This window comes from Phytophthora infestans, genomic scaffold (assembly GCF_000142945.1).
Source record: "Phytophthora infestans T30-4 supercont1.25 genomic scaffold, whole genome shotgun sequence".
Classification (NCBI taxonomy): Eukaryota; Oomycota; class Peronosporomycetes; order Peronosporales; family Peronosporaceae; genus Phytophthora; species Phytophthora infestans.
Genome location: NW_003303734.1, coordinates 680,087 through 694,959, shown reverse-complemented (window position 1 = coordinate 694,959; position 14,873 = coordinate 680,087). Strand labels below are relative to the sequence as shown.

The following is a 14,873-nucleotide window of genomic DNA, read 5'->3' as shown; positions in this document are numbered from 1 at the left end:
AGAGGCGCTGGCCAAGTGGGTAACTTAGGTCCACAGGCGGGTAACTTAGTTCCGCAGACAGCTGCAGCTGTCATGAACACTGAGAACAGCGTGTTCAGAGGGGGTAACAGAGTTCCACTCACGGTCGCCCAGACCATAACTGAAGAGGAAGACGTCGGATACGCTTCCTGTGTGGGTAACACAGTGCCACACACGGTCGCCCAGACCTTAACTGAAGAGGAAGGCGTTGAACACGCTTCCTGTGTGGGTAACACAGTGCCACACGCGGTCGCCCAGACCTTAACTGAAGAGGAAGGCGTTGAACACGCTTCCTGTGTGGGTACAACAGTACGACACGAGGCCACGAGTGCCTCGGATGTCGAAGCGACGACATCCCTAGACGTGGGCAGCAAAGTTCCCCGTCAAAGACGCCGCCGCCGCCTTAAGTCGGATCCGAACTTCGTTCCGATCGACGTCGCTTCGAGCGACTCGGAGCCCAGGGCCCGGGCTCCTCCGACAAGGCCGGTGGAAGAGTGTTATAACTTCTTCGATGGCAAGACAGGTTTACCCGTCAGGGCATCTGGTGTCCACTTGGAATCGTTGCCAGAGGTTGCAGAGATACTGCACCTCGAGGAAATGACGGCTGAGTCTTTCCTGACCAGCCTCAAGGCTGGCGAAATTGCTGAGATGGTACTCATGAGACCTGAGACCACTCAGGAGGAGCTGAACTCCTCCTCTGTCTTGGACGAGAACGTCCTGGAAGACATGAACAAGCAGCGTCAGGCGCGCGCTTGGGTTCTGAAATTCTCAAGAACCCCAAGGATCCGGTGTATCCTTTGGTGACGGAGTATGCGGACGTGGTGAACAAACACCCACCGACCCAACTCCCACCGGATCGAGGCGTACGGCACGAGATTGATCTCGTGCCCGGCACAAAGTATTGTGTCACGAGGCAATGGCCTCTCCCGCGCGAACAGTGCGAGGTCATTGATGCCTTCTTCGCCGCGAAAGCGAAGGCAGGCATGGTGCGGGAGTCGAAATCCCCGCACTCGACGCCGACTTTCTGCGTTCGTAAGCCGAACGGAAAGTGGCGTCTGGTTCACGCTTATAACAAGCTGAACAACGCGATGGTGCCGGTCCAAACACCAATCCCACGAAAGGATGTGTTGTTGAACAACATGGCCGGGAGCGTACTGTACAGTGCGCTGGATTTGGTAGACGGATACTACCAAATCCTGATGCGAGAGAGTGACATCCCTCTCACCGCGGTAAGCACTCCAAGCGGCATGCTTTGGGAGTGGCTCGTCATGCCGCAGGGCTTGTCTAACGCCCCGGCGACGTTCAATCGCCTGGTGACGCAATTGTTCCGCCCTTTGCGTACCTTCGTACAGACGTACTTCGACGACATTTTCGTCCATAGCCCTGCCGAGGGAGGCAAGACGGTCATGGAGGTGCATCTAGGACACTCCGTCGAGTGTTGGACGTGATGCGAGCGAACAAGCTCTACGCCAACATCGACAAGTGCGTTTTCGCGTCACCAGAGATCAAAGTTCTCGGTTGCTTCGTAAGCAACGTGGGCGTTCGGGCTGACCCAGACAAGGTCGAGGCCATAGCAGCATGGCCAACGCCCCGATCCCCGAAGGATCTTTGAAAGTGGTTGGGCTTGGCCAGCTTCCTTCACAAGTACAACGCTGGGTACGCGGGCTTCGCTAAGCCCTTGTCGAGTCTCCTTCAAAAGGACGTCGACTGGCGCTGGGAGCAAGAGCACCAGGATGCTTTTGACAGCATCAAGGCCAGTCTCCAAGAGGCCCCTGTCCTGGCCCTGCCGGATGAGACGAAGCCGCTTAGCGTCGTCTGCGATGCATCCGATTACGCCATCGGATGTGCATTGCTGCAGGCCGACACGGCTGGACACGAACGAGTCATCTCGTTCCAGTCCAGACAGCTCAAAGCCGCCGAGCGGAACTACCCTGTCCATGACAAGGAGCTCCTGGCAATGAAATATGCCCTTGTGAAGTTCCGTGTTCACCTTCTGGGCTCTAGGCCCTTTGTGATCTACACAGACCACGCGTCCTTGAGGACGGCGACTATCTCGCCTCACCTCTCTCAAAGGATGGCGAGGTGGCTGTCCTTCTCCGCGGAATACAACTTCCGCGTCGAATACAAGCCGGGCAAGCTCAACGTGCTTGCGGACGCCCTCTCTCGGCGTCCCGACTATGAGTTGGCCCACATCACGCGGGTGACAACGGATCTATATGATCGGATACGCATGGCGTATCGGGACGATGAGGCTGTCGCGCCTATCGTCAAGCTCCTTAAGGCCGGAACGAGCGCGAAGTCCGACTGGCTCTCGTCGCGACAGCACTCACGGCTCCACCGATATGAGTTGAAGGAGGGCCTCCTCTATTATCGGGTGGAGCCCACTGATCCTCCACGGGTGGTCGTACCCAACGACGAGGATCTGAAGCTCGACATCCTCGCGGAGGCGCATGACGCGCCCTCCAGCGGCCACTTGGGCCGCGAGAAGACCTTTCTGTCGGTCTCTCAGTCCTTCTGGCGGACCCACATGTACAAGTGGGTCGCCCGGTACGTCAAGACATGTGAAACATGTCAGCGGGTCAAACCCGCAGGGCACGCTTCGGCTCCACTACAGAGCCTGCCCGTAACGGCTGATTGTTGGAAGTCGATGAGTCTTGACTTCATCTTTGGGCTGCCCGCCGACGGACACGGCAACACCGGAATCTTGGTGTTCGTGTGTCGGCTGAGCAAGATGGTACATCTTGCTCAGCCTTGCTCCAGTTCCCGTCACTGTAACGGGCGAACAAACCGCAAGGCTGTTCGTCGATGGCGTGTTCCGCTATCACGGTCTCCCGGAGACGATTGTCTCGGACCGAGACCCGCGTCACTGCTGCGTTTTGGAAAACGCTGTTCCCTTTACTGGGAACTCGTCTGCAGATGTCCACTGCGGATCATCCGCAGACAGACGGCCAAACAGAGCGCGTCAATCGAGTGCCCGAGGACACTCTGCGCAGTGTGTGCGCGGCAGCGCCACGTACGTGGTCGACGCAGCTTCCAGTTGTTGAGTTTGCGCTCAACAACGCGGTGCACGCGTCCACGGGGTTCACGCCGTTCTACTTGAACGGCTTCCGCCACCCCAGAGTGCCTCTCACTCTTCGAGGAGACACTGACTCCTCTATTCTAAGTGGGGGAGAGGCTCGGAAAGCCCTTTCCTCCCAGGTCTCGGATGTGAGGCCAGTTTCGCTGCGGAAACAGGTGGAATCCTTTATGGATACCAAGCTGAACATTGTCAGCAGGGTCCGCGATGCCATGGCAGCGGCCTGAGATAAACAAAAGGAGTACTCGGACAAACAAGGAAGAGGAAACTTAAGTATATTTGAGATTGGTGACTTAGTGTTGCTAGACACGAGGAACCTACCTCTAGACACTGTTAGCTCTGTCGGCAGCAACAAACTGAAGCACCGCTTCATCGGACCTTTTGCAGTCCTGGCCAGACATGGTGCGTCGTACACCATCGACCTTCCAAAGTCAATGACGACGCACCCGACGTTCTATGTCGGACGTCTTAAGCGGTACTTTGACCCGCAGGGGGTTGCTGACTCGCAGACCCCCCTTGACCCAGCTCCTCGAAGCGAGGGCCGGTCACAGTCGTCGACGAGGGCGTCGGAGCAGGCACCCAAGCCTCGGTCGGGACGGCAAGGCTGCGGTCAAGACCGTACGCCGGAGGGGCTCCATACGAACGGACCCCGGCGCCATACGCCGAGAACGCTGAGTACGCCGGGTACGCACAATACGCGTACGTCTGGGAGTGTGCCGTAGGCGGCTCCGGACGTGGCAACAAAGCCTCGATCCGTCGGATCATGCGAAAGGCCTCGTCCAGATCGGACGAAGAGGCCCGGCGGTCCACCCGCAGGTGCAGGCTCGCGACCTCTCGCTCCACCAGGTCCAGGCGACCCGCAAGACGAGCGAGCTCGCCCTGATTCCCGGCCTGGGCGGCAGCATTACCGCCAGTCCTAAGGCCAAGTGCAATCTCAAGCACGAGGACACGTTGACGGAGGCGGTCAACCTCAGGGTCCTGTGTCGGACCCGCAGTCGGAGCACTCGGACGAGAGTGGCTCTCGGGAGGCGCCGAGTACTCGTACTCGTACGAGGGCACCTCCGCCCCTGCTTGACGGAATGGAGAAGCCCACTTCCACGTGGAGCGGATCCTCCAGGAGCAACGGTGTCGCGGCAAGCGACAGCTCCTCGTGAAGTGGAGGGGTTATGCCCACTCCGAGAACTCGTGGGATCCGATTGAACGGCTCCTGATTGACTGCCCAAAGGCTGTCGCAATCTGGGAGCAGAAGCGGCGGCAGCTTCATAAGTAGTCCGGGGCGTTTTGCCCAAACGGGGTACGGTCGATGAATACATACCGTACCCGCGCTCATCGTGAGCGCTCGAAGCCGCGCGCTTCAGGGTGTCCCTTGGCAGCATACGCTTGCTGATCAAGTGGGCAAACCTCACACGAAGATCACGCTGGTCCAGGATGTGGGACAGTTGCTGATCTTCATGGAGTTCCCATAACTCCGTGGGCGAGTACTGGATAGTCTCCACCCACGCCCAGAACATGTCCTCACAAGAACTCCACGTGGGACAGTTCTCGGGCATAGCCCAGGGGTATCCCCAAACAGGATAGAGACCACCCCGGGTCTCGGGCTTCTTACGACAAGTCGTGAAGTCCTTAAGGGGAATGCGGTGTGGCGCGAGAAGCACACACCGAGCAGCCTCCAAGTTGTCGACGAACAACTGTTCTTTCTGAACAAGGGCTCGTTCATAGATGCCCCTAGAAGTGTGGTCGCCCACAAGGCCACAAGGAGCGACGAGGACCTCCAAGAAGAGGTCAGCCCCAGAGCTCTCCTCGGGAGGCCAATACCCTCTTGAGTTGATGGCAGCTCCCTGGCTGACGGGTGCCGCCACCGAACCCCCACGCACACGCTGGGCAGCTTGGAAATCCTCCTGCTGCTGGTCGAGGTCATTCGAGACCTTTCGGGGCTCAACGATAGCACCCTCCTCCTCCTCTTCTTCCTCCTTCTCCTCCTCTTCATCCGAGGAGCCGAAGAGACTCTGATAGGAGCGTCGAGTCTCCTTCTCCTCGCGAAGTGGAGACTTAGAGGCGGTACGCTTCTTTGAGGGCTTGGCGCCTTCGGCTTTAGAGGCCTTAGCGCGCGCAAGACCCTCGGCAAGCGAGAGACGTTTGCGAGGATTCTCTTCCTCATCGCCACCGGCTTTGGAGCCGCCCTTAGCCTTGACGGCCGGACTCGCAGAGCGCACAGAGGTCCTGGGACTGTGATCACCGTGATCACTAGCGGGCGACTGCACGCTGTCATCTTTGTGCTCGCTGGGCACTGGACTGTGCCCTCCCACAGAGCCCGCAGGAGCATCATGAGTGCTCTCGGACTCGGCATCGTCTTCACTGCCCGAGTTGAACTCACGTTCTACGAACCGAGGGTTCGGACGATTGTCTGAAGACGAGGGCGACGGACTGCGGCGCCTGCTTGCGCGCTTGTCCACAGCCGCGTCACCCGAGGACTGGATCGCCTCGGAGGCCACCTGAGTAGCTTCTTAAGTGCAGAGCCTTTGCCGTGAGGCTTAGTGCTCTTGGCCTGCGCCTTACCGGCTGCAGCCTTGGAGCGTGTCTTACCACCGCTCTTAGCAGTGCCACGAGGCATGTTAACGGTCGAAGTGGAGACCTAGACGAAGAGCGCACAGGTTGCTGCTCGAGGCTCTAACTGTGAAGTGAGCCTCCGCCGCGCTCGCGCGGCCAAGTCGATGGTTTTCGACTTTGAGAACGAGAGTTTGTGACGAACACCTCTTCATTCTGATTTGGATGGTAAACCGAACCTAAGTGGGGGAGGATGTAACGGGGTACGTAGCCCTAAGTGTACCCTGGTTACACGAAGTGTGACACTTCACACTTCAGGAGTATGACACGTCATACTCCGGGATATTTGGTACAAGGTACCAAGGTCGTTCAAAGCCAACCATTGGTTAAATGACATTGCATTTCTATAGGTAACTTATAGTTTGTATTAAACCCAAACTTAACCTACCTATAAATATACTCAGTTTACAATCTACCTTATTTAGGTCACTTCGCCCTCTTTAATTAAAGAGGGGACCTGTGAACTGCCGTTCACTGAGAGTTTGTATACTCTCGGAAGATAACTTCCTCTAGCGCAAGGTGCTGTGTGACCCCGTCACATGCCTGATGTCATGCAGAGCCGTGACACGGCTTCTCGCCGCGCGAGGAAGCCGCCAGCACATCTGAGGGAGTACATTGTGGAATCAGTCATCAATACGAAAGAAGACATTCCAGTTCCGAACGCGTACAAACAAGCAAAGAAGAGCCAGTACTGGCCGGAGTGGCAAGCTGCCATGCAGGAAGAGCTGACGTCGCTACGTCAGCACGGAACGTGGAAGCTTGTTGCGCGAACCAAAGCAAAGCATCTGACGGTGATCACCAATAAGTGGGTTTACACGCTGAAACGAGACGTCGAAGGACGAATCAAGAGATTCAAGGCGAGATTTGGGATTCACGGCTTTAAGCAACACTTTGGAATTGATTATCTTGAGGCCTACGCTCCTGTCATTCGCTTCGAGACTATACGAGCCGCTATTCTGTACGCTCGAAAACGCGGATGGAACATCAGGCAGTACGACGTCAAGACGTCTTTTCTTTATGGCTTACTTGAAGAGCTGACCTTCATGGAGATTCCGGCGGGATCTGAAGAAGGGGCATCAGGTGGTGCACTGATTTGCCAGCTTATCAAGTCGTTGTACGGGCTGAAACAGGCCCCGGCAGTGTGGAACAAGACGCTGCATGAGCTCCTCGTAAGCACAGGACTCACAAGACTCGACAGTGACTACGGACTTTACGTGATGTACAAGGACGGCGATATTGCTATGTTGCTAACAGTATACGTTGAGGACCTACTCTTGATGGGCCCAGCTACGCTGTGCTCTCAAGTCGCTGCACAACTCGAGTCGAAGTTTACACTGACAAGTATGGGTGAAGTCCGATACCTACTTGGCATTGAGATTACGCTGGATGGTGTACACAATCGCATTGTGTACAGTCAATGATCTCTCATCGACAAGCTGCTGAAAAAATTCAACCTTGCGAACTCGTACGGCTGCTGGACGCCTCAAGCAACGAGCGAGTCCAGAGCGAAGCCAAATCCGTTTCCCAAGGACACTGCGATGCCCTATCGTGAGTTGGTTGGTGGTCTACAATATCTAGTGTCTGGCGCGCGGCCAGATATAGCACATGCAGTGCGACACCTCGGAAAATTCCTGTCCTGTTATACGGAGGTTCACAACAGAGAAGCAGAGCACGTGCTGCGCTACCTGCTTCAGACAAGAGAATATGCACTACACATGGATGTCATCTCAGGAAAGGATGTGGCTATCTCGGTGCTCACCGACTCCGACTACGCAAACGACCCGGACGATGCGAAGTCTATATCGGGCTACATCACGTTTTTGGACGGTAACGTGATCTCGTATGCGTCTTACAAGCAGGGAATTAATGCCTAATCCAGTACGGAAGCTGAGTACGTGGCAATGAATGAGGGCGTGAAGGATGTTGTGGATTACTGGAATGTGTGAAGAGCTGAAGTGGCCTGCGACCACGCCACTGCTGCGCGGTGACAATCAAGCTGCACTGTAGTTGACGGAGAAGCCCGGCAAGCACGCCAACACGAAACACATCAACAGCAAATTTCACCTGATTCGGCATCTGGTGGAAGACGGCAAGTTAACCATGTTGCACGTGGCAGCAGATGACAAAACCGCGGATATCAAGACGAAAACTCTTGCACGAGCAACGTTCAGTCAGTTTCGACCACAGCTCAAGGTGTTGCCAATTGAAGGAACTGCTGCGACGACTGCAGATGCTCTGCAAACGCGCACACCTAAGAAACACAAGCACGATATTGAATCCATTACGGACGCATGAGCGTGGATTACAAGATTATCGGTGCGATTGCTAGCTACAGTAAATCAGCTGCGCTGACTTATGAAGTACTACCAGTTCCTGTCACAGCCTGCGTCAGGCTGCCGTGACCTAAAGAAGTCCGATCCGACGAGCAAGTCTGCCCCCAACACTTGCGAGACTGCGCTGCCACGCCAGACTGTAGCTCGGCGCGCCTGTGTCTCGATGCGCATCGTGTACGAGTGGGAGTGTGACGTACTGCCGTACGTGAGCTGCAAGTGCGCAGCACTATGCTCTCGGTGGCCGTGATCTTCTACCGTACTTGGAGCAGGAGACGAGCTGCGCTCCACATCGCTCCTGCGTCCTGCCTGCTGGTTCCGAATGCTCGAGATCCGACGCACCGTCGTCGAACCGTACTGCGTACGAGAAGAAGCAGGTGCGCTGCACCGTGCTCTCGCCTGGATGCAACCAAAGCATGGAGTCAGACGCGCCGTCATCACTGCAGACTCCTGAGTGCCCCATGCCGGTAACGTGGCCAGCGAAGCCCGGATAGGACACCGCGTGGACTGTCGCCAGTAGCGCCGCCAAGCTCAGCCTGAGCAAGACACCGCGTCTTGCTGCCAGTAACGCTGCCGGTGAAGCCTGGACAAGACGCCACGCCATCTCATCCTACAGAAGCGCTGCAGTGAAAGCATCGGATGCTACCGTTGCTGTGTGAGTTGGTTCTGCAGCGGACGCTGCCGTTGACGAGACGATGCCGCTGCTCGTCGGTTAGCATAGTTGTAGCACAGTTAGGTAACGACCTAATATTACTCGCACGGGTTGAGAGGAGTGGCGAAGGTACGTGAATGGAGCGCACTGGGCTTGACAGCTCACTATCGAACTTACCTCGAGCGCGCCAAGCCATCATCAAGTCCCTGTAAGGCTGCGCCTTGCACACCGGTGTCCAGTAGTAGGCCCCTTGGTGCAGCAAGCAGCATTGTAACAGGGTCGAGGCGTCATGGACTCCTCTGCTGACAAGTCCACTGACAACGCAGACGTACTAGGAACTGTAGATCTTATATAACAGGCGTATCAAATTCTTAGGTATTGTTTTTAGTTTGAGTTGAAGACGGTAGTTAGGGGTCTGAATAAAGGAAGTTAGAGTAGGTTTGGGTCAGAATGACTCGCCTCCTAAAACTCTGGAGAGAGCTTGTAAAAGGTTGATCCGAATTACGAGACTAGCGCCAATTAAGGGCCAGTGAACAGCTTAAGGTCCAGATTATTTCTATATCCCAAAACAAATTAGATTGGTCACCTATAAGGTACCGGTACCATTTAAGAGACGATACATTTTTGTTTAATTGGCACGACCGTTAGATTGTATTTTTATTGGGTCTACTGTGCGTATCATAATTGATGTAGAGCAATTTAATAACCAGGGTAATAGAGAATAGGAGGGGCAAACGGCTGTCGACGCTGCCGGCAATGAATGGACTTGGAGCTTAAGTGCTGTGAAGCAGACAGCTAAATATAAAATTGAACTGGCTTCGCTGAAAAAAGTAATACATTACTGTAATAATGTCGGAGCCAATAATAAGTATTGCAATTGTTTTATAGTATTATAGTGCTAGGGTCAGAACAGTGAATTGGATTGGATTGGGAACAATCACACATTGGCTCGAATTCCACAGCTGCTAATAATATGCTGATGGTCCTAACAGACTTAATAGTAGTAAAAAGTAGTACTAGTACTTCAGATAGTACTTTAGGACAGCAGTTTTGTATTAGAGCTCCAACATCGCGGGAAAACCCATAAATCATTGGAGCAGCGGACTCGATCTGACCTTGATGAGCGCGTGCGTCGTGTGCGACTATGGATCTCATCGGTGAGCTCCAAGCATTGGCAACGACCTCTACGACATCACTGTAAGGTGCGATTCTGCGTTTTTTTTCGTTGTGCGTTTAATATGGCTGTAGCGAAAATTTTACTGCACGTTTTTGCTGCCATTCTTGTGTCTACCACTTGACAGCATGGTACGTTCTGCGGTGCTTATATAGCGTTCTTTTATCGATTTTGCCTCTTTCTAAGACAGTCACCAAAGTGAATCCGTGGTTGACATTCATTCTGCTGGCAAATAGACCACTGCCGCTCACAACATTGATCGACGCTCTGGCGTCTTTGGTGCTTGGTGGACGATTGTTATTTGTGGGATTGATCTTGAGGCTGTAGAAAGAGCAGTCGAGCTATCGGACACACCCTTAACAAATACTTCCTCCGGGACGAAATAAGTGCAACATTGTACTATCTACACCTTTAAGTGCCGCAGCAGCTTACCTTCCTTAAGCGCGTCGCGAATGACCGAACGAGACACACCCACCTCTTTTGCTAAACTGTCTTGGGTCATGCGGCGTCTGAAAGGGACGTCGGCTATCTGGTCCAGCAGTGCGGAGCGGACCAAACACGGCTGATTGTGCTCTTGTCGACGCCAAAATGGTCAGATGCACGGGTCAAGCAACCCCAGTCAGGTGTACCCCCGCACGCTGCGCATGAGGATGAAGAGGACGAAATCCTGGCGTTCTCGGTTCGTTAGGTTTGGCCTCGAAGTGGCCCCAGCTGAGTCGGCTGCGTTGGTCATGCGGCTTGGAAATGGGGAGTGTCTGGTGTTAAAGATGCTGAAAATTGTGAAATGGCAAGCTGCCTGCGGTACATTTCCGTCGATAACTCTGGCGTCTGAGCAGCGGTTTTCGCGCGCAAACCAGAGGAGATCACACCGCGACGATTCCGCCAATTAAAGCGAGTCTGTAGGAAAAACCACGTTCTTGACTAGGAGACTGTTGCAATTATTACCAACGAGAGGAAGTATTAATTTGAATAGACCAGCATGTAATTTTCTCTTTTCTATTATTTTACATCTAAATTAAAAAATGCACGGCGTAGAAAAAAATCTTCGATGGTTTGGTAGAGATATATCTCCTCCTCCAAATTAATACTCTCACGTATACAATTTTGGCTGCAGTTTGTCAGAGTGTCGGTCAAGATAATTACTGGATTATCATTCAACTTATTATAACTTGTTGAAAGCTTGTCCTAATTTCTTACACAAAATCGGAAAGATATATTTCAGATAAACAATTATGCAAGTGTTGTCCAATTTCGTTTAGCCCTTACGTCAGAGCGTTCTGCGCTTATGTTTCGACCGGCCTAAGCTCACGCTTCCGATACGTGCTGGCTCCACCTGAAGTTGCGGGATACATATACCTATATGTATGCTGGTGGTCATAACAGTGTCACACTCGTAGGCCATTGTCTAAATGGAAAAGTTACGTATCGCGGAAATGTCCTATCGACGTCCGTAGAGTCGTACAATGATTCGATAGGCTTCCCGTCCTATTATATGTAGCGGCGCAAATCGATCCAATATTCGTGAATACAGGCAACAGAATTCTTTTTAAATTTGACGCTCTATTACATTTTAAAAAGAAGCATTTACAAGGTGGAATTAAAGAGAGAGAGTGACTATTTCCACAAAGGAGAGTTATTTGGAGTTTCCCCCGTAAAGTACGAAATAGGGAGGAGGGGTGAAAGCCGACTCGCTCGGATCTTAAACCCAGGGCCAAGCATGGCTAAACCTCGCTCGGGCTTATAGGGTTAATGCTCAGGAAGGTCTGGGTCTGGGTTTAGGAGGGTGATAGAATTCACGTCAATTCCTCCACTTTTATAGATTCGCAGTCTCATAACACCCATTCCCCCCTTGTGTCATTAGTCTCTCCCTTTAAAGATAGATGCGCATTTTGAATGTCAACAGTTTTTACATTTTTTCTACAATCCATCAGCACCTAATACAGTAATATCATTTACCATTTTGGTACTGATTAGCGAACATTTATTTTATAGATTGGGATTAGCAGCTCAGTACATGTATTATGGAAACTCCTTTCAAAATTTGATCAATATTCAGCATGCATCACATGAATGATGAAATCACGCAGTACCCGTCGATCTCTACAGTAAATAACTTCTCAGTATTTTACTTCCTACTTCCTTATACCGGTATAGTACGAAAGGAGCACATACTGTATTGTGATAATACATCAACAGCTCTTTGTATTATTATAATGATTGCAAAGATAACTTGCAACGCAGCGACCCAGGAATCATTAGGAACAAGAAGCATGTCGGATGCAAAAAAGAACAAGCTTCAGAAATCCACGCCTGGTATCCTGCCAAAGATGACCCCCTTGATAGTAATATTAAGCGTCGAATAGTCCTTTAAAATCGATAAATTTCCTCACTGTAAAAGCGGAGCACCCTTTCCCTCTTATATCTCCGCAACTTTTTAGTAGTAAAGCTCAAATACTTCCGATATTTCCACAAGTCTGAGCGAATACAACAGTCTAAGAGTTTGTATTATAAGTATCATTTTAAAATGTACTTGTACCATGGTATGTAAAGATGACCTTATTCAGAAGTTTTATTTGGGCGAGTTCGTAATAGTCTGTACCAGTAAGTTCGGTTTACGGTAAGTTAGAAAACGAAGTAATAAGTACTGTACAATAATTGCGATCGACTTCGGAGCGTCGAACTTCGACAGGTCGTTCGAAAACCAACTCTAGATCGATTCTCGGCTCTCCCCCGCTTGAAGAAGAAAGAAAACATCCAACAGAAAGCAAGAGAAGAGACCAGGAGTGACAAACTCGCGGACACTGCATATGAGTGCAGTATATTTTCGCTCGGATTCTTTTACAGAAGTGCATACATGTACCGGTACATGTCCTACAAAGCCCATGGCCTTCATAACAAATCTCCTGTCTTTGCGGCACTGCTAAAGTCGCTTTTTCCCCAGCCCCTGCGCTCTACAAACTTCTAACATATCGAAGCGTCAAGCCGAGTTCACACAATTCCAAATCGAACACATGAAAACGCAGCACCACATAATCTGGCCAAATGTCAAATGTATCAAGTGAGACTTTTCATCAAGGTTCTGCAAGGAGCTCGCAGTGGTAAGTGCTGTACCGGCGCTCGGATCCCGGCACCACAAGTGTCGCTCACTTTCAATTTAAACAAGTTCCACCAACAAGTCTTCTTACCTAAGCGATTGCCGGTCATCTAAGCAAGTCATCAACTATGGCTGAGAGCACTCCCAACACCTACTCTGAGGCCGTCTCACCCAAGCCCGTCACGGCATTCGACGAAGCTAACAAGGCCGCTGCGCGTCTCATCAAGCCCAAGGCTATCCTGTACACCACTGCGCTGCTGTCATGGATGCAGCCGTTCCAGAGCGGTTGGTCCACCTCGCAGATGAACCTGTCGCAGTACAACGACACGGACGAGTGCAATGCTCGTCCTGTAGCGGAGGACACGTGCCTCATGTTCCCTGGCCACTCGAAGTTGGAGTGGACGTTCGCCGTGAATGCCTGGATCTTCGGTGCCATGGTCGGCTCGCTGTGCTGCGGCCACTTCAGTGACAAGTACGGCCGCAAGAAGGCTCTCATGGGCAACTGCATCTTCATGATCGTTGGTGGTGTGGTGCAGGCCTCCGTGTCGAACGTTTGGTTGTTCGCTCTGGGCCGCCTCATCGCCGGTATTGCTTCCGGTACGGCCACTGCCACCATCGGCGGCTACATCAACGAGCTGTCGCCGCCGCACATGCGCAACACGCTCGGCCTGGGCCTCCAGATCTTCACGACCATCGGTATTTTGGTGCCGGCAATCTGCTTCTTCTTCGCCAACACGAGTTCTGGCTGGCGTTACCTGGCTGCGTTCCCCGTCGTGCTGGCAGTCGTCTACCTGCTGCTGGCCCCGACCATGTGCATTGAAAGCCCTGCATGGCTTCTGAATCAGGGACGCAAGGAGGAGGCCAAGCAGGTGATTGCTCGTCTGTATGGCGAGGAGCACGTGCAGACGGCTCTGTCGTGGCTTGAGGTGAGCAAGAAGCCGGAGAACGCTGAGAAAGGCCTCGCTGCTCCCAAGAAGGAGTCGATGTTCAACCCCCGCTACCGCATGCAGCTTCTGTGCGGAATTCTGCTGTCGTGCGCTCAGCAGCTTTCGGGTATCAACGCTGTGTTCTACTACTCCGGCAGCATCTTCTCGGATGCCGGCATTTCGGACTCGCGTGTCGGCACGCTGATCATTGACTTCATCAACATCTTCCCGGCCTTCTTCACGGGTGTGCTGGCCAACCGCTTCGGTGCTCGCAACATGATCCTGTGGGGTCTGTCGGGCATGGTGGTCATGTCCATCGGTATGACGGTGGCGTTCATCGTGGACGTTTCTGCTCTGTCGATTGTGTTCACTGCTCTGTACGTGATCGTGTTCGGTGTGACGCTGGGTCCTCTGGTGTGGGTCATGACAGCCGACATTTTCCCAGACTCGATCCGCGCCAGTGCGTCTTCACTGTGCATTGGCATCAACTGGCTGTGCAACCTCATCGTGGGTGTGTCGTACCCGTACATTTCGGATGCTCTGGACGACTACGCGTACGTTCCGTTCGTGGTGCTACTTGCGATCTTCTATATGTTAGCTTTGAAGATGGTTCCGGAGACGTCTGGCAAGTCGGCCGAGGAGATCCAGGCCGAGTACGATTCGCGTCGCGAACAGTAATAAAACTAATATAATGTTTTTGAAACACGCATATACGTAGTATGTATGTTCTGTTAAAATACTTTTTTGAAGGAAATAACCAAGATCCAGAGGGCGCAAACGTAAGTTTCCGGTTAACCGTACCCGTCCGAAAGCCCTGGATATCGAGTTTCGGATTACCATGGCCAACCGTACGGACTGTTCGGACAACCATGGCTGGCCGAAATTATCGATCGGTTAGCCGAAAATTACGTGCTCTTTATAAATAGAATGAAAAAGGGTGAAATGCCATTTTCTTTTTCAATATTTCAGCTCAAAATAAGCTGACACGCAACCTTCTCT

General features: G+C 52.6%; 1 protein-coding gene across 1 annotated transcript; it reads left to right on the top strand.

Annotated features, from left to right (window-relative positions):
* Positions 1–13,076: 13,076 nt before the first annotated feature.
* Positions 13,077–14,552, top strand: PITG_13002 (Major Facilitator Superfamily (MFS); the record flags this gene model as incomplete). The annotated part of the gene is made up of 1 exon (XM_002900498.1): positions 13,077–14,552. One exon carries the CDS (start codon positions 13,077–13,079, stop codon positions 14,550–14,552), a length of 1,476 nt encoding a protein of 491 aa, XP_002900544.1.
* Positions 14,553–14,873: the final 321 nt, after the last annotated feature.